At 41.9% G+C, this 24,611-nt stretch overlaps 1 protein-coding gene across 1 annotated transcript in view; it reads left to right on the top strand.

The window, feature by feature from the left end:
• ARFGEF3 (ARFGEF family member 3) overlaps positions 1-24,611 on the top strand; it is a 130,464-nt gene that overhangs the window by 23,969 nt on the left and 81,884 nt on the right. Inside the window, exons 3-4 of the mRNA XM_054983266.1 lie at positions 530-611; positions 7,977-8,108. Coding sequence (XP_054839241.1) covers positions 530-611; positions 7,977-8,108 — 214 coding nt within the window. The remainder of the gene's footprint in view (positions 1-529; positions 612-7,976; positions 8,109-24,611) is intronic.

Consider the following 24,611-nt stretch of genomic DNA (forward strand, 5'->3'; position numbering starts at 1 on the left):
CAAATAGACAAGAAAGATGGTTGTTTTAAAGGGGATTTCTTTTCCATCATTGGAATGGTGCAACTTTTCCTTTGGGAAGAAAAACCCTGTTTTTCAATTTCTGTAACCATAAAGATTCAAAATCATATCTCTTTTAAGAGAGAAGTGTTGGTATGGTAGTCCGATCCTGGGTAAAGACAGAATATCTTTCTAGTGGAGTATGTAAATTTTGATTGGTTTGTAATATGGTTTTAATGTACTTTGTACTTGTTACTTTAATGTGTGTTGTTTTAATTAATTTGTTATCTCCCTTGAATCTTGAGAGAGGCTGGCATATATATATATTTCATAAATATATAATTTATTATTCTATATAATTACACAGGTAAGAGGTGTGTGTATGCCAGTTCTTATTTTCATGCTTAACAAAATGGTAAAAAGAATACACATGAATTTCTCCGAAGAGCAAAATTTGAAGGTACAGTTATCAAATATACAGAGTTTCTGAATGCTGAGTCCTAAACCGTGTTTCTCTTTCATTGAACACCAGGGAGAAGTGTCTGCTTCCGCTCCAGCTTGCTTTGGAGAGCAAGAACGTGAAGCTGGCCCAGCATGCTCTAGCAGGGATGCAGGTACATTGGGATGATTTTCAGTTTCATTTGGATCCTTTGGTGAATCACTAAAATGGTTGATCCTCATTTCTAAAGAAAGAGATTTTCCACACACTCAACTTATTCCTAGTTTTCTGAGCAGCCAGTCCACAAACATCAAAATAGTTTTCAACCCAATCTTTCCACAAGCCTGTGCTCCCTCTGTATTTTTTCTCGTGTGGAGTCGGTTTGTTTTCTTCCAGACATGCCCTAAGTAATCAGGATTTTCAACTGAGGATGCTCTCATCATCGATGACATCACAGTACCAACTCTCCTCTTTTATTTTTGCTTGTGTGCTATATTGATACAATGCCAGAGAAGGGCTATTCCCCATCCTATGCCCTACCCTTTTCATCCCTTGTAATCTGCAGATTGGAATTTTTTTTCCCACCATGCTGTTTTGATTCTGAGATCAGTGGTAGAACCAATAACTGCATATGTGAAAATTGTCATTTACCCTAACAGAAAACAGAAAGCTATCGAAAGCTATAGAAAACAAGTAATGTGCATATCAAATTATGTAGAATTTTTAAGAAGGGAGGGCGGGTTATGGACAGTATCTCAGGAACATCTCTATCAGATGTGCTTCCCCCTCCCCCTCAAAGATTGAGTAGACTGCCAATTACAAATAAAAAATCTCTTCATGGGGATTTTGGTGATGTGCCAGGAAGTACAATAAACATGCCTGTGTAGACATCCTTTTATAGTGATATATCAATATATCACACTGCATTTTTTTAAAAAGGTCAAAGACGAAACCACATGTTTTCCATAGGGAAAGCAGAGGGCATGGTTTGATGACAAAAATCCAGTCATTGAATCGTGGGTGGGAGGTGCGTGGGAGTGGGTAGAACAAACAAAATCGAAGGAAACATTACGTACAAGGAATAAAATTGGTTTCAAAACAAGGCTGGGGTAAAAGTGCTCTCAAAAGAAAAGTGGGGTGGGGGGAGCAAGGCAAAAACTAAAGGCACAAGAAAACGTGGCAATCCATGGGTAAATTATGTGTTTGTGTGTAATTTGGAACAATACTTGAAAAGGGCTAAGTGTTTAGACCGTCAGCCCAGTATAATGTGGTTCCTGTGGATTGCAGACTACAGTTGGAGGCTGTTTAATGTACAAGGCACACTTGCTAAGGATGACAAAAACAGAGATGGGTGATTATCAAATACTTTGTGGGCTGCTACACAGAAAGCTTGGAGTTTGAAAGAACAGCATATTTATTCCTGATAATTTGCTCCTCTTTAGTGCTGCCACACTTACAGCATTTAGTATAATTGCTTTTTAAGTAATCTAGTTTCTTCCTGGATTGTTTTAGTGTATTTTGAGTTCTTGCCAGTGTTCTTTATTCCTTATCTTTTATACAGCATTTTCCTTTTTTTCTTGTCTTTTCATTTAAGAATATTTATTGAGGTACTTTGATCTTGTGCTACTTCATGCAAAATAATTCCTATAGATTATTTATAAAAAGAATAAATGGAGGGAAAGCTCATGAATGCTATGTGATATTCCCTATTTATAGGACAGGAATGATGGTAGGAATCTTAGTAGCATATTTCAGGTGGGTGCACACTGACCTTAAACACATGCTGGAGGTTCAGAGACATGAACGATGCAGGTTTGTTCCATATGCTGCTCTTTAAAAATGGATTCCACTACGCATACACAACTTTTGGGGTACTGTCTGCTAACTGTACATCCGCCTACAGCTACACAATTTAGAGGTGAGAAGGGTCTTTCAGTTCTAGTTGGCAAGAACATCAGACATTAGGAAGAGAGAATCTTGTTGCTGTTCTTTTAACAGTATGTCTTTGGGAAGAAGCATATGTAGAGTCTGTCTGGGTGAATGAGAGAGACTGAAGTGGATGCCCACATGGTAATATAGAAGGTTTCACATCATGGGATCTCAGCAAACTCAGGGAGGGGTGTGAGAAAAATGACCACAGCAGCCTTGTGAGTAGAGTTTTCTGTGGAGGAGATTTGTGTGCAGCATCAGTTCCTTTACTGCTCCACACAACCTCATACCCTTATGTTGATGCAGCTGTTGAACAGAGGCCCCTGGTTGCTTAACTGCCACAGAAGTCCCGATGATCTTAATGCTTCAGTGCATCTAAAGTATAAAGACTGCTTTGTGGACACCTGGAAGAAAGAGTGAATTTTTAACTTGGGGTCTGGTCACACAAGACACCAAACACACATTTAACATGTAATTACAGTCGTCTTCAAAATGGTCTGTGGGGAGTGGGAGAATCTGTTTCTCTCACTGCCCATTCTACGTGTCTGCCCAGGAGACATGTGTCTCCAGCAGTAAGACACTCTGCCTTCCATGGCCCTCTTCTGTCTGCAAAAGCTCACTGGGTGGAAAGCAGGGACCCACAAAGCCTCTCCTGCTCTGCTTGTGTGTTTAGGAGACCAGAGACCATTTTCCTCCCAACACAGACCATTTTGAAGATGAGTGCCATCACATGTTAAACACAAGTTGAGTTTCTCCCAACCCACCTCACATTTAGCAACTCGTGTAATCAGACCCCTGCTTTGAATTCCTATTCTGCTGTATGTCCAGAGGACAGTGAGTTTTTTAGCTGGTTGGCAAGCATATGATGAGCTGTGCAGAGAATTTCCTCACTTGTCTCTACAGTTTATAATTTCTATTTTAACTTGGTTTCTAAATTTACCCATTAGCTGTGTATTGCAGTGGTTAAGTTAGCACATGTACAATGAAAACTTACCTGTTTCTCCCTGGTAAAGTCTGAAGACTATCCCTGGTTTATTTGCCCTGGGTTCATTGCCGTTGGGAAGTGGGGGGGCTTTCCTGCTTCTCCACAGCAGTGTGTGGCATTCGTGCACCTCCTGGGGTTTCTCTGACTTGTCTCCAATCTGCTTTGCTCTGAGATTTTGGGAAAGATCTCAACACAACCTGAATAACTGCCATTTGGGAGGAAAAGTTCAATTTCCTCCCACAGTTCTGCCTTCACAGCAGGCATTTCCCCTGGCCTCGTCACTGCAACAACCATTTCCCCACTCCACCTTGGGGGGCTTTTTTGATTTTTAATTGAGAACTGAATATCATTATAACAATCTGTGTGGCAGGTTCTCTGAATTCTGAGCTTTTAAAAGTAAGTCTCTAGGCCCTTTCACTGTGGAGGTGTATGCTGCTGCTGGGGAAGTGGGGGAAGGAAACCTGCCCTGTGACAGCTGCTGCAGTTGCCAATACAGAACAGTGGCATCAGGGAAACTACACAGGCATATGTGTCCCTCTGTAGAAAACGCTCCTGTCTTCTGACCAAGAGGTGGTGCTGTCCGAAATATAAAAACTGTCTTCTAAATACCTGGAAGAACAGGAGTTTATAGCACCACCGTCCTATTTTCTTTGAGGAGCAACAGTTTTTGTGCAGAAGCAGCCAGATGACACCAAAGAAGTATAGTGATTAGAATCATAGGCCCCTTTTGCACTTAACAGTTTAAAGCGCCGTTTCTGAGCAGTCGGGGCAATCGCAGTGGCTTTGGCTTGGCACCCACTCCTTTCACACTGTTCCCAGCAGTTTCAGATTGGCCTGTTATGATTCCTTTCAGACCTGCCTCAAAGCCTCTGCTCACTTTTGGGCTTTCATGGCATTGCAACACATGTCACTTTTTTTAAAAAAAACTTTGAGCATGCGTAGTAGCGTTTCAATGTTACTACATTGAGCTACATTGCGTCTCAGCTGAGCTGGGGCTGGGTACAAGTCTGCTCCCCCCCTCCACCATGCTTTACCCGTGGGAAGGGAAATCCTGCCTTACCCCTAGGAATGGTGGTGTGGGGGGTGGGGGGTTGAAGGGTGGGCATGGGGAGGATCTTGTCGGTCAGAAGATGTAGTAACAACGAAATGTTACTACACATGCTCAAAGTTAAAAAAAGGTGATGTGCAAAAAAGCCCTGCCTTACCACTGGGAAAAGTGGGGTGGGGTGGGGTGTTGACAGGAGGGCTGCAGAAGAGAGTGGCTGCCCCAGCTGAGCTGCAGTGAGCCCGCTCCACTTGCCTGTTAAAATTTCACTTCCCTGTCCCTGCAATGGGCCTACCATGTCCTTGCTCTTTTTCTTACTTTGAACATAAGCAAAGAACCCTTTTCCATTGTTTTTAGCATCACTTGCTAGCCTAAGCTTATACTGAGCTTTAGCTTTTCTAACACTCTCCCTACAAGCATTGTTTGTTTGTTTATATTCATCCTTGGTTATAAAGCCCTCCTTTAATTTCTTAAACAAGTCTTTTTTATTTCTCAGTTCATTAGAAAGCTGTTTATGAAGCCACCGTGGCTCCCATTTTTCCTTCTCATAGGAATTGTTTGTGATTGTGCTTTCAATATTTTGCTTTTAAGAAACTGCCACTCCTCTTGAACTCCCTTCTCCTCAAGTATTTCTGACCATGTGATTCTACCCAGCATAGCTTTCAGTTTGTTAAAATTTGCTTTTCTGAAGTCCAGCCTATATATCTGACTACATACAGCTTTTCCCTTCCCCCAAACCGTAAATTCCAAAATTATGTGGTCACTGGTACCCAGAGTGCCCACTACTTTCACCTCGTCAACCAGTTCTTTCTTGTTGATGAGTACCAAGTCCAAAATAGCAGAACCCCTTGTTTCTCTCTCTACTTTCTGAAAAATGAGGTTGTCAGCAAGACAAGTCAGGAATTTATTTGACCTTTCATTTTTAGCAGATATCTGGGTAATTGAAATTTCCCATGACCACTGTGTCCCATCTCTTTGTGAACTTTGTAATTTGTTCTAGGAGTTTCTCATCCAAGTCCTCTGCTTGGCTTGGTGGTCTATAGCAACCCCCCCACACACACACCATATTATCACTGTTATTTCTTATTCCTTTTATATTTACCCAGAGACTCTCAACTGAATTTCTATGCTCCGATACATGTATTTCCTCACAAGTATACACATCCTTTACATATAATGTACTCCTCCCCCCTTCCTTACTTGTCTGTCTCTTTTGAACAAGCTGTATCCCTCAATCCTAGTATTCCAATTGTGAGTATCATCCCACCAAGTTTCAGTAATGCCTATTATGTCATAGTCCCCTTCCTGTATTAAGACTTCAAATTACTCCTACTTGTTTCCCATACTCTGTGCATTAGTGTAGAGACAGCAGAAGCCATGAGTTCTATGCCCTGAGGTTTTTGTTTCTGTGCTTACCTGCGAATTAATGTTTCCTAGCATATGTTCCATGCCCTGCAGGTCTTCAATGTCCCCTTCTCCAGTTACAGCGTTTAATTTTTGTCTTTCTCCTCCATATGATTTAGTTTAAAGCCCTCTTTATCACTTACCAAACACATTTTTTCCTACCCTCATGAGGTGCAAACCATCTCTCGATAGAAGAGCTTCATCTTGAAAGTGTAAGCCATGGTCCAAAAAAACCAAACCATTCCTGATGACACCATCTAGGTAACCAGTCATTTATTTGCAGCATTCTTCTTTCCCTTCCTAAACCACAGCCTGTGACAGGAAGAACTGACAAAAATACAACCTGTCCTCCCAGGTCCTTAACCTTTTTACTTAGAGCCACATAGTCTCTTTTAATGCATTCTTGACTGTGCCAGGCTATTTCATTTGTTCCCACATGCATCAGGAGGAAGGGATAATAATCTGTGGGTTTGATAAGTCTTCCTACCCTTTCTGTCACATCCTGGATGCATGCATCTGGTAGACAGCATACCTCTCAAGATGGCAAATCTGGTCGGCACACTTTACCCTCTACCCCTCTCAGTAGGGAGTCCCCAATTACCAGCACATGCCTTCTCCTATACTAAGGAATGGAGGCTCGAGTCTTCTCATCTGCAGGGGGCTGATAAATTTTTTTCAAGGTTCGAGGAGTCTGGGGGAGTAGCTCTTGATCCAGTGGTCCAGAATCAATATCTTTGGGGAGATCCTGGAACTGATTGCCTAGTATCAGAGGTTCAGAATGTCTCCTGATTATCCTGCTCCTGTGGGTTACTGTCTTCCATGTGCCTGCCTCTTGTATTGGGGGTTCCTTCAAATCCTGAGATATCTTTCCCTCCTCTTCATGTTGCCCTTTGAAAAGTGCTTCATGTGTTCTGTCCATGTACTTTTCACCTTCTCTTATTAATTTGAGTGTGGACAAGCGTGCCTCAAGTCCCTGTATCTTCTCCTCCAGTAGGACTACCAACTTATACTTGCTGCAAGTGTAGTTGCTGTTACCCTCAGGTAAGAATACAAACATACCACAGACTGCACATGTCACTGCCTCCGCTCTCTCACCAGCCATGCTGCTGCAATCCATTTCAGAGGTTGTTCAGGTTTTATGGTACTTCCATGTTGGACTAAAAGTAAGATACCCAGATTCAAATCCCCACTCTATCATAAAGCACACTGGGTTACCATGGGCCAGTCACTTTCTCTCATCCTAACCTAACTGTGTTGATCTGAGAATAAAATGGAAGGGGAGTACCATGAATGTTACTCTGAGCTCCTTGGAAGAATGCTGGGATAAAAATGTGATAGAGCTATATAGATAGGCATGAAATTTGTGATAGATGTTTCCCACATGGGGGCAGACTTGTTTAGTTTCTCTGTGGCTGCTATGACAGCACAGCAATAATGGCTTCCACACAGCAGGTTTCCCTGGTAGTTCCCCCCACCCAATCCAGTGATTTAATAATATTATATTGATACACAATTATAGTAAAATATGTATCAGGTTACCTGTGTTCCCAGCTTTCAAGTTTTAAAAAAAGTATCCTTTTTTGTTGTGTAGATATGCTTTTCAAGAAAAAACTTAGTTTTTTAATGAAAGCCAGGAATTCAGAGAACCTAGTACATATTTTGCTATATCAGTATATGACTATTAGATCGCTGGTTAAATAAATAAAGAAAAACTGTCTGCAGCAAGGAGAGGAAATGGTACCATGTGGGAAATGGCTGCTGTGTGGGCAGGATCAGGAAAATCCAAACTTTTCTGCTCACAGCACAGCCACCCAGGCTTTGTGGTGGACTTTCTGAAAACTTCAGATCAAAGCAGATTGAACAAAACCTGGGAGGTGCATGAATGCACCACAATACTGTGGAAAGGTAGGGAAAAAACCACTTAGCAACAGCATCAAACTATGCAGAAATACCCATAATCAGGGCAGATTAGCACGTATATGTTGGTCACTTGAATAATCAAGTGATGGGAAATTAAATGATGTACATGCATGCGTCAGCTGATACATCAATGCCTAGTTTCTGTTGTCCCAGGAACTGGAAAATGTATTTTGTGTGTAATATGATTCTTTGTACCGGTATTATGTAGCAAGCAAATCAATAGTCTCTGAGATTAAACAGCTCAATTTCTCTTGCAGAAACTGCTGTCTGATGAGAGGTTTGTAACCATGGCAGCAGACTCTGATGACAAGCAGTTGCTTAATCAGATGCTGAATGCAGTCAGAGTAACTCCCTCCCTCAACGAAGACCTGCAGGTAGAAGTGATGAAGGTTAGTGTTTTAAGGACGTCAGTACTTGTGTGGTTGGAGGGAAGACTTCCTGGCTGACTCAGTCCTGCAGCTGTCTTGGATTGTCTGCATCGTTACTAAAACAGGAGGAAACAGTTCTCTACAACATTACCTCAGCATTTTAATGTTATCCTAGATTTATGCCTAAAACTGTAAATGAAAATGGCTCAGATTTATACTATTGACTGAAAATCCTGGCAAAATACTTCTGCAGTTGATGCCTAATATTTAGAGCAGGGTTCTTAAGTAGAGATGGGCACGAACCTAAATACGAACCAAAAAACCCCAAGAACCAGCCTGGTTCAGGGTTCGCGAACCAGGGTTCATGGAAGCTCGTTTCCATGAACTTCCACAAACTGGACTACTGGTTCGTTTGGTTCGTATTAAAGGGGCAGTTTAAATGGCCATTTCCCTGGGGGAAATGGCCATGTAAACTTTTCCTGCCACTTGCAAGTGTTAGGTCCCTTTGAGGAGGCGGGAGGGCCCTTTTTGGCCTCCTCCACTGCCCTGCAGGCATGCAGGACAGCAAAGGAAGCCAAAAATGGCCTTTCCGCCCCTCAAATGGCAGCCATGGCTGGGGGTTGAGCTGTTTAAAGGGCCCTGCTGCTTGCAAGTGGCAGGTCCCTTTAAACTATCAGCTGGCAGTCGGCGAGGGGGTCCTGCCCCTTGCAAATGGAAGGAAAGGGCCCTTTAAATGCTTAAATGCCCCTTTCCCTACCAGAAAGGGCCATTTAAACCCCACGAACCATGAACTGGTTCGTAACTGGGCAAGTTCCATCCAAGTTCGTTCTTAAGCGAGCACAACATTTTGCTGTATAACATGCCCTGCGCCCCATCAAGCCAAACACAGCCTACAAGACATATGTGGTGTCCCATCTACTCAAGTCTTATTGATTCTAGGGCCCCAGCAAAACTTGAGGATAGACCCCTGGAAACATTCAGGTACCGTGGGTCAGGTGCCCCCTACAGCCCCCTGCCTCAGTCTCAGACAATGGGGGATCAGCAACAACTCTATAGTGGTAGAGGCTTCATGGCAGCAGTTGCAGGGCATTTGGGGCTCCCAGCTCAACCCCCCTCCTCCACAGTGTGGGGCCTGGGGCAGATGCCCTGGATGCCCTGTGGCTAACACCACCCCTGCAGCTAGTACTCAAAAAACCTGTTGGGGGTTTTGCCTTGCTGAGTGAGAGTGGCTTTCAACAGCAGCTAATGGGTGCCCAAGCAGGTGAAACTTGGGGTGTGTGATTTGATGTATCCGGTCCAAATATATACCCAAAATACATTCTTGGTAATGAGGGATATGTTCAGGAATCCTAGTCAAATTCAGGATGTACTGGTATTGGCTTCTTTGTTAATTCCCAATATATTCAGAATTAACCAGTCCAGGTTCATTATTCTCTATGGGGTAACCTTTCCTAGGGGCTGGAGGACATTTTTAAAAAGTAAGCTACACGAAATTGCAGTGCAGTGAGTGCTGTGTTTAAGGATCCCGCCCCCAAGTTTCAAGTGAATCATACCAAGAGGTCAAATGCTCAGGGCCATGGAACAACGTCCCCTTCCCCAGCACTCTCCATGGTAGCCTATGGGTAGGAGTAAATTGCATGTTTTCTCCAGGATAAAGAAGGCTTACCCAAACACAGAAGAGCAACAACTGATCTGAGCCTCCCCAAAAGAACTAATAAAGCCTAACAGAATTGGAGAATCCCAGCAGAACCCACCTTACAATACTCCTCACCCTGAAAGTGTATCTTGGGTTCTCTCCCCCTTTTTTTTCTTTTTCTTTGTTTTCTCAGCTGAGGAGCAAGGGAGGAGCTCTGAATCATCATGTGGGTCAGTAGTTCGCTTTGAAAATAGACCCTCCAGATTCCCTCAAAGGGAATAATAGAGCCAAATGTTTTCAGATCCCTCCCTTCCAAGGCAAATCTGAGTACTATACTATTATTTTGGGCCTGAATATCATGAATACTGATATTTCTCACATTTCTGATACCCAAATCTGAAAAATCCCTAAGTAAAACACTGGGGTTTTTTGTTCCTGAGAATATTCTGGACCTTAAAAGCTCACCCTCTGTACCAAAATGTTCATGTGTTAACATTTGGCATAACTCAGCTGCCTGAACCCATGAACATGATATGTCTTTTCTTTATATATTTAATGTAGGTTGTTCTTCCTAGAAGTGCACATACATTCAGATTGTAGTTTTAATTAGCAGGAGTGCTTCCTTGGCAGAAGCCTTGTGTGCTGATCCTTCTTGCATTTGTCATGTCATGTCCTTGCTGGAAGCAACTGCCTGGTTGGTGAAAAGTCATGCTAGGATGGATGGCTTCTAGATTACAGGAGGTGAATTTTGTATCTGGTGCCTTTCACATCTGCTTTTGAAACCCTCTTTTTTGCTTGCTACTTAATTGTAAGGCTCTGTTTTGCAGAGTCTTACAGTGACTTGTACTTTGAATAGAGCCGGGGAGTGTTCTGATAATCTGCTGGTATTTATATTTTCAGATATTTTTTCTACTTTATCACATGAACATCTTGGAAACCTTGCAGTCTGATTTTTACCTAGCACCTCACAATCTAATTAGTAAGCAATGTCCCTGGCCTCCATATTAAGAAAGTTATAAGTTGCAAATTTTGGGGATTGGGCAATGTGCCCTAAAGCAAGTCCCCCCTCCCCCCATCTCTTCAACCATCCTCCCCCTCTTTTTCCTTCCAATTTGATGAAGAGTTCTGAGGAACTAGAAAGCTTGTATTTGCTATTTTGTGACAATTGCTGGTTTGGGATGCTTTCTGAAAAAGGCAGCAATTCTGGCAAAATACCCACTAATGCATAGCCTGTTCCTTCTTCTGCATGTTGGAACCAAGTACTAGAAAATTACAGTGTTCTGAGATAAAACAAGTGTCTTAATTTGTCCTCTCTTGGGTATTTGTTTAAAGACACCTCTTTACTTCTTTCTCTATGGCCTTCAGTCCTGTATTCTGCTTTCAGTTTGTTAATGCAATCTTAGCTACTGCTATAGCTTTTTTCTCTGTGTGTTTGGAGGCACATTGGACAGTTACATTTCTCTTGATAATAATTGTGTTGGATGATGCTAAAGAAGAATATCTCTACTGTATTTCTCTTGCTCTGTCTTAACCAACTTGGGGCAGTTCTTGGGAGGTTCTGGTCATAGAGCCAACTGCGTACCCCCTTTCTGATTGCTAATGTTCTTCATCAGTGAATAACTCAGGACTTCCTGTTGAGCTCATTATGCAGTGCAGTTATTCCAATCTAAGATGACTGAGATCAACTGGGTGGAGTTATTTCTGCATAGCACTGCTCTGCTCAGTCATCATCCGTATCTAGCACTATATTTGGATAGTCTATGAGGGATAATATAACTCCCAACATCACTTATCCAGTGTTAGCTACACAGTTGTCTGGTGATAGACTGTTGCATATTTTTGCCTTTTATGTTTCAAGCAGTGTGTGTGAGGAAGAGAGAGAGAAAGAGAATGTTACATTTCACTGAGACAGCAAGATCCAGAGAAAAGATCCTTGTGCTTAGAATGAACGTTTCTGGAAGTTGCAGTGGTGTGTTAGATATTTGATGAGGGGCCACACAGGTGAGCTCTACCCTCTTATTTTATTAACAGCCAGTCCTCCCTCCCTCAGTGCTCAAGGAGCTGTTTCTTTCCTTCCTCCCCTGTTCATCCTTATAGCAGGTAAGGTCAGGTAGGCTAGGCTGTGATAGGGGCTGACCCAGTGAGCTTCATGGTTGAATGAAGTTTTGAACTCAGGTCTCTGTGGTCCAAAACCATTGCACAAAAAATTGCTGGAGAACTACTAGCTTTCAAAACAACTGAGCTTTTGAAATTCTAACCCTAAATATTAAATATAATTCTTTATTACAGCTAAGAGTATTGTCAATGAAAAATAATTGCAATTGGATTATGCAGAGGATTTCTAAATGATGTATGTACTCTGTTAGATAAAGCACATATCTAATCACTTCCAAAAATGTTGTGCCCCTTCAAAGATACTATTTTAAGAGACACCAGCATGGGTTAGAATGCCTTACGGCATTAATACTTGATTTTTTTTTCAATTCTCTGAATAGAATCTAGTCCAGACTGGTAAGCCTGATTAAAGAAGGAAGAAAACAAACTGGGTTGCTCTTTTTTTCATATTGTTGACAACCATTGATACTAATCCTGCTAACTTCTTACTAGAGAACTGGTCAGTGTATATAAACAACATGCATCTTAGTTTGTTTCTCCACCTATTGTCTTGGTTTTAAAAATCATTTTTTTTAAAGCACCTGAATGTTGATTTTCGTCATTTTAGTTTATATTGTGGTGATAGAGGAGGAAGGAGTAGGAATCTTAAATATAGCATTTGTGTTTGCCTCTCTACTCATGGACAGAAGTTTGGTAGAATTGCTGTTTTAACCAACTAACATATCCAGCATATACATAATATTCTCCTGATTGCTTCTGTTTAATGCATAAAATCATTCTTAAACATGAAGAACTATTAAACATTCATTAATCTTAAGTAGTTTGTGGAGCTCCAGCTGCTGTAGCATTGTGGTTAAGTGGCTTGGTTGCAAATCAGCTCTCCTCTGGTTTGAATCCCACGACCACCATGAGCTCTGCAGGGTAAGCCACTCTTCTCATTCTCAGCTCCCCAGCTGTATTGCGGGGATAATGATACACTGACTTTGTTCACCACTCTGAGTGGGGCACTAATCTATCTAGAAGAGTGGTATATAAACATAGTTATTAGTTTAAAAATAAAACAGGATCCACTGGCACCTTAGATGTCGCTGAATTTATTCAAAGTTCAGTGGACTCTTCTTAGTTAGATAAAACTTTGTATTGCTAGTTGTTCCCAATGGATTAATGGTGACGCTTGAGGTCCAGGTCCTCCTAGGTAATACTATGGCCAGAAGCATGTGCTTTGCATTCAGAAAGTCCCGGGACAGTCCTTCACATACCAAATTCAAGTATCTTGTTTGGCAGGTGTTGGGAAAGATCTTTGTCTGTTATCCTTGAGAACCACTGCCAGACAGAATAGATACTACAGTACTGATCAGTTGGATGGGGCAGTCTCTTACTCAGTATAAGGCAACTTCATGCATTCAGAACCCCGTCATTTTTGGTTTGAAACCTTTGTCCAGTTACAGCTTCAGTTACAGCGTAAATGGTAAAAACTTATCCTACACTCTGTGGACTTGGCCTAAATGCTGCCTAAAATTGGTTGTGACTTTGGCACTGAAAGAGTCAACTAAGGAGCATTCTGGAGTACAGAAATATCAGAACAGCATTTGTTTAAATTTAGACTCTAGAGACAAACGGTATTTTCCTGCTGTTTGTTCTAAATATTTTTAAAGTGTGTGTTGTTTTTACATTTTCTTTTGGCATAATTAGATTGTTCTGCTCTGTCCACAAAACATGTTCCATCATGAAATAAACAAAGCCAGATTTTATTGGGTCAGAAATATGAGTGGCAACTGATCTGCTGCTAAAGCTAAGGCTCCCATAGTTATTTTTCTGCGATAAAATGACAATTGGCATTTCCTTTATTTTCTGTCACTTAGTAGCTGGCTCAGCTGTGGAAATGACCTTCTAATTCTGCTTTTGCAAGGTAACAAAACATTTATAAGGAAAAAAACAAAAAACCCTCCTATCCATCAGCGTTAGTTACTTGCAGTGATCTCTAATTTAAACAAATCCTGTTGTTAACATCATCATAATCTTTAATAATTGCCTTTACTGCCAGGCTTCTTGAGCAGTAAAAGGAGTTGCACCTGTTCCATAAACTGCTATTTCACAATAGCAGAAAACACAACATGCTCATGTCTAATCATTGTTAAGAGATCAGGAGCAGGACAGCACACTCCAACCCCAAGACTCTCCCTTCTCATGCATGACTTCCCCATGCCCTTCCTACATTATACTATCATGGTTAAAAATTACCTTTGCACCAGCACCACCCCCTTACAGTGAACAGTGGCTGTTATCTAGATGAGACTGATAATTTTCTGGTGTGTGTCGGGCAAGTGAGGATGTTTGCTGGTTAATGCTGACATTCATAAAATTCATTTGGGGCTATCAACAGTCATACGCAACTGTCAACATTCAACATGTTTCAACCATGTACTATAACAATACAAATTCTGTGTTAATTTTGTTGCATCTCCCACCAGTATTTAATGTTGCAGACCACAAAATACAGAAGGATTTGGAAAATGGAATAGTGGTTACAGAGAGCACTGACCAGTCGTTTTGGTGTTTTGTGACAATACTCACAAAGAGTTTCCATAAGAGGTTGATTTTGTTAGTCTGGGATCTCAGATACACCGTTCCTCAGGCACACCTGCTGAATGAGATCATTCATAGTGCTGGAGATGGCTATAATCAATATGCCGATAACACCCAAATATAATCATTTACAAAACCCTCAGCGGCAGCTGTCCAGATCTTGAATCAGTGCCTGAATGCTTTGGTTAAGTGGATGCGAGCAAACAACCTGAAACTGAATCCAGACAAAACAAGGTATACTGGTTGAAAAAGTTAACGTCTGTTCAGCTGTTTTCAGTTTGTGAAGAGTCTCTGGAGTATTTGTGGACTCAGCCTTGCTGATGGAAAAACAGACTGGAGCTGTTGCTAGGAGCACTTCCATTACCCTTCATCTTACCTGGAAACTATCCTCTCCTAGTTGCAGCTGATCTTGCCACACTGACCCACACTTTTGTAATTTGTGAAGTAGATTGTAAAATACTTGGAGATGTGCCTGAAGATGATTTTAACTTCAAATGCTACAAAATATTGCTGCCAGTTTGTTAACTGAGTCTAGCTGTGGGGAGGGGCTATAGGTGAGTGGTAGAACGTATACTTTGCATGTAGAAGGTCCCAGGAATCACCTGTTAAAAGGATGTTGTGACAAATTATTTAATTTGCATCCAGTCTGAAGATCTACACTGAATTCAGCTCTTGGAGAGTTTTAAAGCCTCATTATCTGAACACAGCTGCAAAATCCCTCATTATTTATTTATTTATTTATTTTTATTATTTACGTTATTTATAGTCCACCTTTTTTATTGAGGCTCAAGGTGGACTACACAGTATAGTCAATTTCAAAGACATTTCAATAAACAATATAATAGGGTATATAAATGCAAATTTGCAAAGCTTTAAAACTAGCAAGAATCTATAGTCCCTACCCCTCTCCTTATGCATCTCTTTGAAACCACTTCCTTACAGTTCTGCCCTCCTATCTGAGTATAAATCCCTCTTGAATAATTCAGTTTTGCTTCATTTGCAGAGGCTACTAGCAAGCTCTCTGAAAGAGACTTACATTTTGCAGCATGATCAAAGATTGTCAGCAGAACAATTTAAGAACTTCTTTGAGTTAATGGTTTTATCCTACTATATAAAAAGCAAGCCATATTGGTGACAACTCACGTTTTATCCCCACTCAGGAGCACTCTGGCCTACACGAGGATAAAGAGTCATTGCCAATATGGCTTGCTTAGGAGGGGTTGGGGAAGCCCGGCGCACCACTCTCAAGGCTTCGCAGTGGCCGCAGGAAGACTCAGTGCAGCCCAGCACTACCACTCGGCATGCCGGCAGGGAGGGCTGCGCTCTTGCACTGGCCTTCTCCATCACTGCAGCAGCCTCCTTGGGGTCCCTGGAGGGCTGCGCCACCACAGCCACCAAGGCATCAGGAAGACCTGCCATGCCAAGCTGGCCCTCAACACACCCCAAGCAGGCTGGGGTGTCAAGATGGGCTGTGGAGTGCTGCTGTGCTCTGCATCAGCCTGATTTCCACCCGCTTGAGGCCAAATCAGGCTGGTGCAGAGCACAGAAACACTGCTGGGGTGGGGCAGCCCCAGAGAGCTGCTGCATGCCGCACCGGCCTGATTTCTGTCCATTTGAGGCCAAATTGGGCTGGTGCAGAGCTCAGTAATGCTGCTGGGGCAGCGCATGCCCTGACAAGGCCCCGCTAGAGCCCATTGTATTGTTAAACACAGCAGGCTTTTTTGCTAGCTTAAAATAAAGCATAATTCTTTTATTAGACAAGAACTTGTCTAATATATTAATACTAGAAGTCCAGACAAAAGGCATGGAATAAAAATTAGACCTAACATTTCTTAAACTTAGCTAAATATATCATCATTATAATTCTTTAAAAGTAAGACAAACCAGGTATTAAGCTGATAGGGAGATTTATATGTAAAATAGGAAGCCCTGCACAGAAAGTGATCACCCAGTATATGCACTCCTTTGACTGGAAGCCACCGGCATAAAGCCTATCATTTGGAAATCTATTAGTTGTATTGGTGGTGTCATTATTTTTCCTGGGCACCCTGTTCCTAGCTACCTAACATTGCAGATAAACTTTCCACCATCATTTTGAGTTCCCTGACTTGAATAGCCCAGGCAAGCCCAATCTCATCAGTTCTTATCTTTGTTTGTTTGTTTATTTAATTCAGCTTATATCTTGCCCTTCTCACAAGTGGGCACAGGGCGGCTTACAACAAAGACATACAATTAAACCGTATAATAAAAAGCATCATAACAACATGAACCAAGTAACATGAAAAAATCCAAGCACCTCTAATCAAATCAGACTACTATAAACCACGGGCACCGCCATAATATAAATCCAGGACGGTTGCAAAAAGAAGGGCATTAATAACATTTAATATAAGTCTGGATATATCTTTCTGCCATTGTTTAAATAATAATAATAACAACAGCAACAACATCTGATTTACATACTGCTCTTCAGGACAAATTAATGCCCACTCAGAGCAGTTTACAAAGTGTGTTATTATCTTCCCAACAATCACCCTGTGAGGTGAGTGGGGCTGAGAGAGCTTTGAAGAGCTGTGACTGACCCACGGCCACCCAGCTGGCTTCAGACGGAGGAGTGGGGAATCCAACCTGGTTCTCCTGATTAAAGTCTGCCACTCTTAACCACTACACTGAACTAGCTAAGCAGGGTCAGCCTTGGCTAGCAATTAGATGGAAGACCTCCAAGGAAGATCTATGTGGCTGTGCAGAGGCAGGCAATGGCAAACCACCTCTGTTAGTTTCTTGCCTTGAAAACTCCAGCAGGGGTCACCATGAATCAATCCACAACTTGACAACACTGCCATTTTGAGTTGGATCCTATGATACTTTTCCATTAAATCTGCCTTCTAGGGAGAAATATTTCCTTCAGTGGATAATGGTTTTTTTCCTGATAGGAAAAGGCTTCCTCTGACAGAGAATAATCTTTGTTGAAGGAAATGTCTCTCTGTGAGCTGGAAGAAGACTTGATGAAAGGGAGTCATAGGATCCAACCCCTCTATCTCTAGTAGAAACATTACCTAGTAAATTTATATGTCAGATTGAAGATACAATGGCTTTGCCAGAATAAAAGTTGGCAGGGTATTATAGAACAGCATTCTTCAGTATCCTAGAAAATATGAAACTGCTGAGATGGTTGCTGGGGAGATAGAAAAGGGGGAGATGGAAATAACTAATTAATCCCAGCTCAACTATTCCACTGAATTGCTGGCAGTAGTGACCTTTTTTAGTATTTATGAGACTATTTTTCTTTATGGTTAATTAAAGTGATAAAGCATCACTGGATGGATGCTATGAATATTTCTCATAATATTAATAGGTAGCAAGCCCTATTTTCACTCTGAATCTAGCAGAGCTAATTTTCATACATTTAGCAAGTACTGTGTGTGTGGTGTATAATGTGGGGATGGAAACAAACAGAAGTTTGTATTACATTATAAAAATAAGCAATTATAGAGAAAAGGAGCAACCTAAATAAAGACTGTTCAGTATTTTTTACTCAAAGGACACAGTGGCCACCTGATCTCTTGCTAATTGAGCAATGACATATATGTGCCATTTTTCCATTAAGTATTGTTTTTCCTGTTGTGAGTTACATGGACACTGATTGTTGCTAAGAATGTAATTAAACTATTGTGGATACTGATATTGTTTTTTCTTCTGGGTCGCTTACATAAGTGTTCTTGGTCCTGGCTACTGGGAATCAAAGTTTTTCCCCCTCTTACCCTCAGCATGCCTTGACCTGGATAGTCCAGGTGAGCTTCATCTCATCAGATTCAGAGGCTAAGCAGAGTCAGCCTTGGTTAGTAATTGGATGGGAGACCTCCATTGAAGACCAGGGTTGCAGAGGCAGGCAATGGCAAACCACCTCTGTTAGTCTCTTGTCATGAAAACCCCACCAGGGGTCACCATAAGTCAACCCTGATATGAGTGCACTCACCACCAGTCCACTAGCACCTTAGTAATTCCACACACACCCTGGATTTTCTTCAACTTTTCTGCAATCTTTCCCAAACCTGTTCTGCTGCAATATTTTGGGAAAGATTTTCTGAGTCCCACCCACACTGCAGCCATTGTGCCACCATAAGTTTTTTTAAAAAAAATCAGTTGTTATTGATTTAATAGTATAACAGTATGTAAATCACAATTATTTTAAAATCTCATAACACACTCCACCCCTATAGTGCTCGAGGGGAAATGGTTGCTGTAGGGACTGGAGCAGAAAACGGGCAGGATAATCCACCATCTGGGAGCCCAGTTGCTGCTGTGCTGCATGAATAACTTCATGTGTGCCTGGTGGTCAGGCCCTTAGGGTTGCATCCAGGCTAAATTTTCCATTAGTGGAACAGAACTTTCCAGACTCCTCCCTCTCCCTACAGATCAATTATATCCATGAAATGCTGCTCCTGTTGAATAGGTGAATGTTTAAGGGAGTCTTCAGTAAAAAGAGTGAAGTAGTGGAACTTGCCCATTTAGTCTGTATCCAGCTCCTGACTTCGTCACCTTTCAACTCCAGTCTCCCTAGGTCATCAGAACATCTCCTTTGGCTTCTGTCTTCTAGCAGAGCTATGTTGTTAATGGAGATTTTTGCAAAGTGATATGGAAAATCCACATAAGTTAGTTAAAAAGAACTGAACTCTCTCTCTCCTTTTTGTATAGAATATAAATATTTTTCTTCATGAGTAGAAATCCCTTTTGTAAAAAGATGCATTATCTCTGAGTCAACAAACCAAAAGTTACAACAAAAATTAATGTGTTTTTTAAAAACCAATTTGTTGTTGAAAGCTAATTGGTATTAAAGGCTTGCTTGAATATTTGAAGGGAGATTTTTTTTTTTTTTGCCATTAGCTTCTAAGGTTTTAAAATTTGGAGTCCAGATGAGACTTTCTTATTAGGAGCCACAAAAGCATATAGTGTGGATTATGTCTGTATAGCAATTGGAGTATCTTTCTTTTAGATTTGTGGAGGTCATAGCCAGATAGCTGTTGTAACTGTGGGAATATAATGAATTGGGGAATAATGGACAAATGAAGCCTGTCCAGTCAGTTTTCCCAACTTCAGTTTCCCAACTCCCATTCTCTTCCTGGTGTCTCGTTGAAGTCAAAAAGCCAGCAAAATTGGTTAGACTAAATTATATGATGTGTCTTGTTGCAGGGACAACAATCTATAGGTGCTGTAATCTGTAAATCTTATGGAATGAGAAAGTGTTCTTGAAATAGTGGTGGACTCTGAGTAGGGTTGCCAGTCCTCCGCTGGGAGCAGGGGATCCCCCACCCCCACCGTCCTCCTCCAGCCCCCACTTACCTGGCTGGCAGGGGGAACATGCCTCCTGGGGCACGCTCCCAGGTGGCGTGGGATGCTCTTGTGCACCACAGTGGCCCAATTTGGGCCCAGTTCCCAGAAATGACATCACTGCGCAGGCCAGGAGTGCGTATGAACAGGGGGAAGCCATAAGGTAGGTGCCGGGCCTCCAACCTGCTGCCCGGGGGTTGGCGGACCTGGCTACCCTAACACTGAGTCTACTTTTTCCAAAGGCTGCATTTGTACATGGAGGACTAGGGCACAGTCCCACGTGCACACAAAAATCTTTAAAATCTAAAACATTTTCAAATCTGTTTTTGGGGGGGGAGGGGCAGTATCCAAAAGGTCCCTGTGATGGTCAGATGAAAATATAAAGAACCCCAGTGAGGTAGGCCTTTATCATTCCTTCTTGCCGAAGACCACATGGCAAGTTAATTGATAAGCCAGCATCTGGACTAGGGATATTCTACCTCACTTCCTTAGCCACTTCAGGAAGTTATGATTTCCATCACTGTGCGTCAACACCTACCATTGATCTGCATTGGCAAGGAGAGCTATATGTGAAATTTAAATGCATGCACGTTTTAAACATAAAAAATTATTTTCATATTTCTATCTTGCAATCCTAGTGCAAAAGCCCAACTTCTGGGCTGGCCATATTTTTTTTCTGTATTCTGCCCTGCAGAGTCTGCTGTTTCCCTTGACTTTAGGATGTGAAGGAGTATTTTAAGAACTGAACTGGAAAACTTCAGTGTACTTGGTTATTTTAGATATGGAATATTTGAAAAAAATGGTGTAGACATGTCAGACTCAACGATCCAACCAAGGGAAGTACTTGAAAGTCCCTTCTGATTTCAATATCATGTGCTTAAATCTCTCCTTTTAGAAATCAATAGAACTTAAAAAGTGCTCAACTTTCACTGAATTGTGCCTTTGTTATTTCTATTAATGTTCTTGTTATACATTTCTTGTGCAATTCTGCAGCTCTTCATTAACTGAAACATTAGAAAGAAAGAAGAGTTGAGATTAAGAATTGAGAAAGGTTGTTAACCTGAGCATAGACAGATGTTGAACTCTGAAGTGCAAGTCCATGACTGCTTTTAGTCTCTGTATTCTTATGGGTTCCGTGGCAGGTGTAGTGGAGCTGAATAAGTTACGCCTCTTCGTAGGACTTGCATCTGGTAACATTTCATAGAGCAGCCTTCGCAGTAAGTCTGTTTTTGCATAAAGAAATTGAGGAGGAGGTTGGGTTGATATAGGACTGTTTAAAAGTCTGTGTCAGCAGCACCACTCTCTCTGCTGTGTCTTTCTAACCCACAGCACTCATAATGACTGGTTTTATAGTAGGAATAAAAGACTCATTTTGCTGTCCATAAAAACAGAAATCCACTGCAACAGCAATAAAAAAGGATAAGCTGAGACACATTGGTGAGAGAATATCCTTGAGAATACAAACAAGGAGTCGGTTGATAATCTTAAACAGTTAATTTGTGCTGGGATTTTGATTTACTTCAGTTTTGAAGGAAACCCAAGACATATTTCACATCTGTCACCTAACCTCCTCTCCTGCTGTTGGCATATATATGTCAAAGACAAAAATGCAATTTGTAATGCAATTGTATCCAGGCAGGCAGAGGAAGTGCCTTCTTACAATCTTACCTGTAGTGGGGCGTAGACATTTGGTATGGGAAAAAATGGGGAGAGGTTTTATTTATTTAAAGTATTGATCTCTAACCATTAAACAGTGGTCAATACAGCTAACATAAAAACCAAGAAACTCCCCCACCCAAAGTGATTTTTATCTGGAGAGAGAAAGGTTTTGTGCTTCTATTCCTCCCTCCTGTACCTATGGCAGGGGAGCAATGGAAATAGTTTTGATTAGTAAAACCATTAGGAGAACCAAATTCGGGTGGAAAGGGCAAAATCCTACTCCCGTGCCATGACTGAGTCCAAATTGGGGGCCCATATACTACTTGCTAACCTATCAGAAATCTGGAAAGAGGTCATCCTCTAGGGTTGCCAGGTCCACTCAACCTCCAGGCGGGGGATAGAGGCCTGGCACTTACCTTGGGGGAGAGGGGGTGTGTGCACGAAGCACGTACACACGCCCCCCCCCACAGGTGCGATGACATCACTTCAGAAGTGATGTCATTGCACAGCCTCCGTTTCGGGGCTCTGCAGAGGGCAGGACCTCTCCTGCGCTCCACAGTGCCCAAAAACGAGCCCGTTTTGCCATGGTTCAGGCCCATTTTCAGGTGCTGTGGAGCGTAGGAGCACTCCCGTGCTCTGCAGTGGCCCCAATCCAGGCCAAAACGGGCCTGATCCCAGTGGCTGCTGCGCACGGGAGCGCACAGCACCATGGGGGAGCCCACAGGGAAGGTGCCCCCCCGCCGGTTAGCTTATTGAGGGTGGAGTGGGGGCAGGGGATTCCCCGCCCCCACTGGGGGTCTGGGATCCCTATCATCCTCTCACATCACATCTGTTTTGGTTTTTAGATAGGAGTTTAGCAGTGCAGTCCTTAGCAGAGTTACACCCTTATAAGGCTATTGACTTCACTGAACATAGAACAGTGTAACTAATTAAGGCTGGTTCCACACATGTTGGATAATGCACTTCCAATCCTCTTTAGAGATCATTTGGAACTGAATTTTTTGAGCGTAAAACAAAAAATCCACTTCCAAACAACAGATAAAGTGCATTAATTCAACAGGTACGGAATCAGCCAAAGATTGTACACTGCCTCGTTTTGATGTTGTGTGTGTTTTTATGTTCTTTTAAAATTATTTTTTGTATATTTTTAAATGCTGTTTTAACGTATGGAAAGGCAAAGATATTGAAGGACATTGTGATTCCCACTTTGATGTTGTTTAGTTGATCCTTGCAGACTCATTCAAGAGCTTAGAGGTTATACTAGAGCTTAGAGGTTATACTAGAACCAGCAGTCCTTCTAGAGAAACAAGTTACTGCAGCTACAAAAATTTCTTCTAATTCAGTTAAACCTGGAGGATGGAGCCCTACCTTGACACAGCTGATCTAGCTAACTGGATCCATTGTTAGCAGTCAAGCCATAGCCTCATTCTAATAAAAATGCTTATGAATATGGACATATAAGCCTTTTCTCTATGCGCTTCAAGCACATGGCACATTGCCTGGCTAGGCAGGACAGTTCCCAACTCCAGCTGGAGATGGAAAATTACTGGAACATGAGTCATGAGGCTGGACTGGCTAGCAGCCCCACACCCCGGACATGTGCATAGATGTAAAGGCAAAAGAGGTTTTCCAGGAGTTCCTGAGTTAATCTCACGTGCACCCTACTGATCTTCCCTCCCTCCTTCCTAACCAGAGTTAATTGGGGACCTGATAACTTCTCTTCCACTAATTGCGGTTCCTCCATCACTTTTCTTACTTTTAGTAACACCCTGGAAGGTTTAATCAAACCTTTCCCATTTATTGTCTCACCTCTAGAGATAGCCATTGAGCTATTGTTGGGGGGCAGAAGACGCAATCCTACCACAGGGTATGTCCCCAGTATAATTGGACTGCCCTGCCATGTGCTCAGTGTGTGTGTTCTTGGGACCCTATGCACACCCCCAGACGCATGTCTGAACCTCCTTCCTCTTACCACAAAGCGCTGTTCACTTGGCCGCTACTCTCTAGGGACGTTCTCTATCTTCTAGACTGGTAAAAATCACTCGACCCTTTTCCTCCCTATTTTCTAGTTAGCTCTGTGTGTATGTTGTGTGTGATTTCTTGTGTGTTTGCTTTTGCTGCCCCTTAAATAAAACCATTCTGACACTTTATTTACTCCGATTCCTCTTATTTAGGCTTCCACTTACTTTGTCCCATTTGCTTTAACTTCAATCTGTTCACCCAAATACTCCTTTCTCTGACTCCATAATGTGTAGCCCTTCCTCATTTTAAGCAACATGATGTTTCTTCAGTCTCTTTTCTGGTTAGCTCTTTCTTGCTGTGGTTCCTTCTGTCTTCTGCCCTTTCCTCAAGCCCCATTCTCTACCAACCCTTCCTTCAAATTCTTCTTTTATTAAACTATGGCCTCTTCTGCACTCTTCCTTCAGCCTCCTTGCCTTTGGTTTTTCTGTATCATATCTTTCGTACCTCCAGGAACCTCATCCTGTTCCTCAGCCATCTCCTGAACGAGGTTGTAATCTCAGCCAAGTGGATTTCGTACTGCAGACTGCTTTGTTCTTCTCAGACTCAAAACCCAGAATCAAAAGCTTCATTGCCACCAGTGTAATTTAATATAGGTCTTTCTTTTGTGAGAAGAGGCTTTTGATTTTTTTTCATATTTAAAATGCCCCAGATGGAGCATATCCAAGCTGTTACCCTCCTCTCCCTCCAAGTTTCATTTCCTGTCCAGGTTGGTGAAGTATTGAGAAAGAAAAGGTAGATAGGCCAATTTACAGATATAGGATTATATAAAGAGAGAGGGCGTTATCTTGAAATGTGAAAAACATGATCACAAGTCCCATAGCACTTTAAAGACCAATAAGATTTTCAGGGTATAAATTTTATTGGTCTTTAAGGTGCTCCTTGCCTTACATCTTGCTGTTGTACTGTAGATCAACACAGCTGCTCACCTAAAACCATAGTCATTTTAGAAACCATTTTTTTTAAAAATTGTGATATTGGGTTATTGGGAATTTTCTTTTTTACTTAATTATTTTAAAGATTTTGGAGCCCTGATCCCTCTTGTTTTCATGCATTCACTTGCAACCATGCAGGCTAAAGATTGGAGAGCTCATAGACCATATAAAAATGGCTCATAGGCTGCCAAACTCCGTTGAGTAGTATCTTTCAGAGAATTTTTTGCTCATTGGTTTGGAAAGTTC

The sequence above is a fragment of the Eublepharis macularius genome, chromosome 1 (assembly GCF_028583425.1).
Source record: "Eublepharis macularius isolate TG4126 chromosome 1, MPM_Emac_v1.0, whole genome shotgun sequence".
In the NCBI taxonomy this organism is placed as follows: Eukaryota; Metazoa; Chordata; class Lepidosauria; order Squamata; family Eublepharidae; genus Eublepharis; species Eublepharis macularius.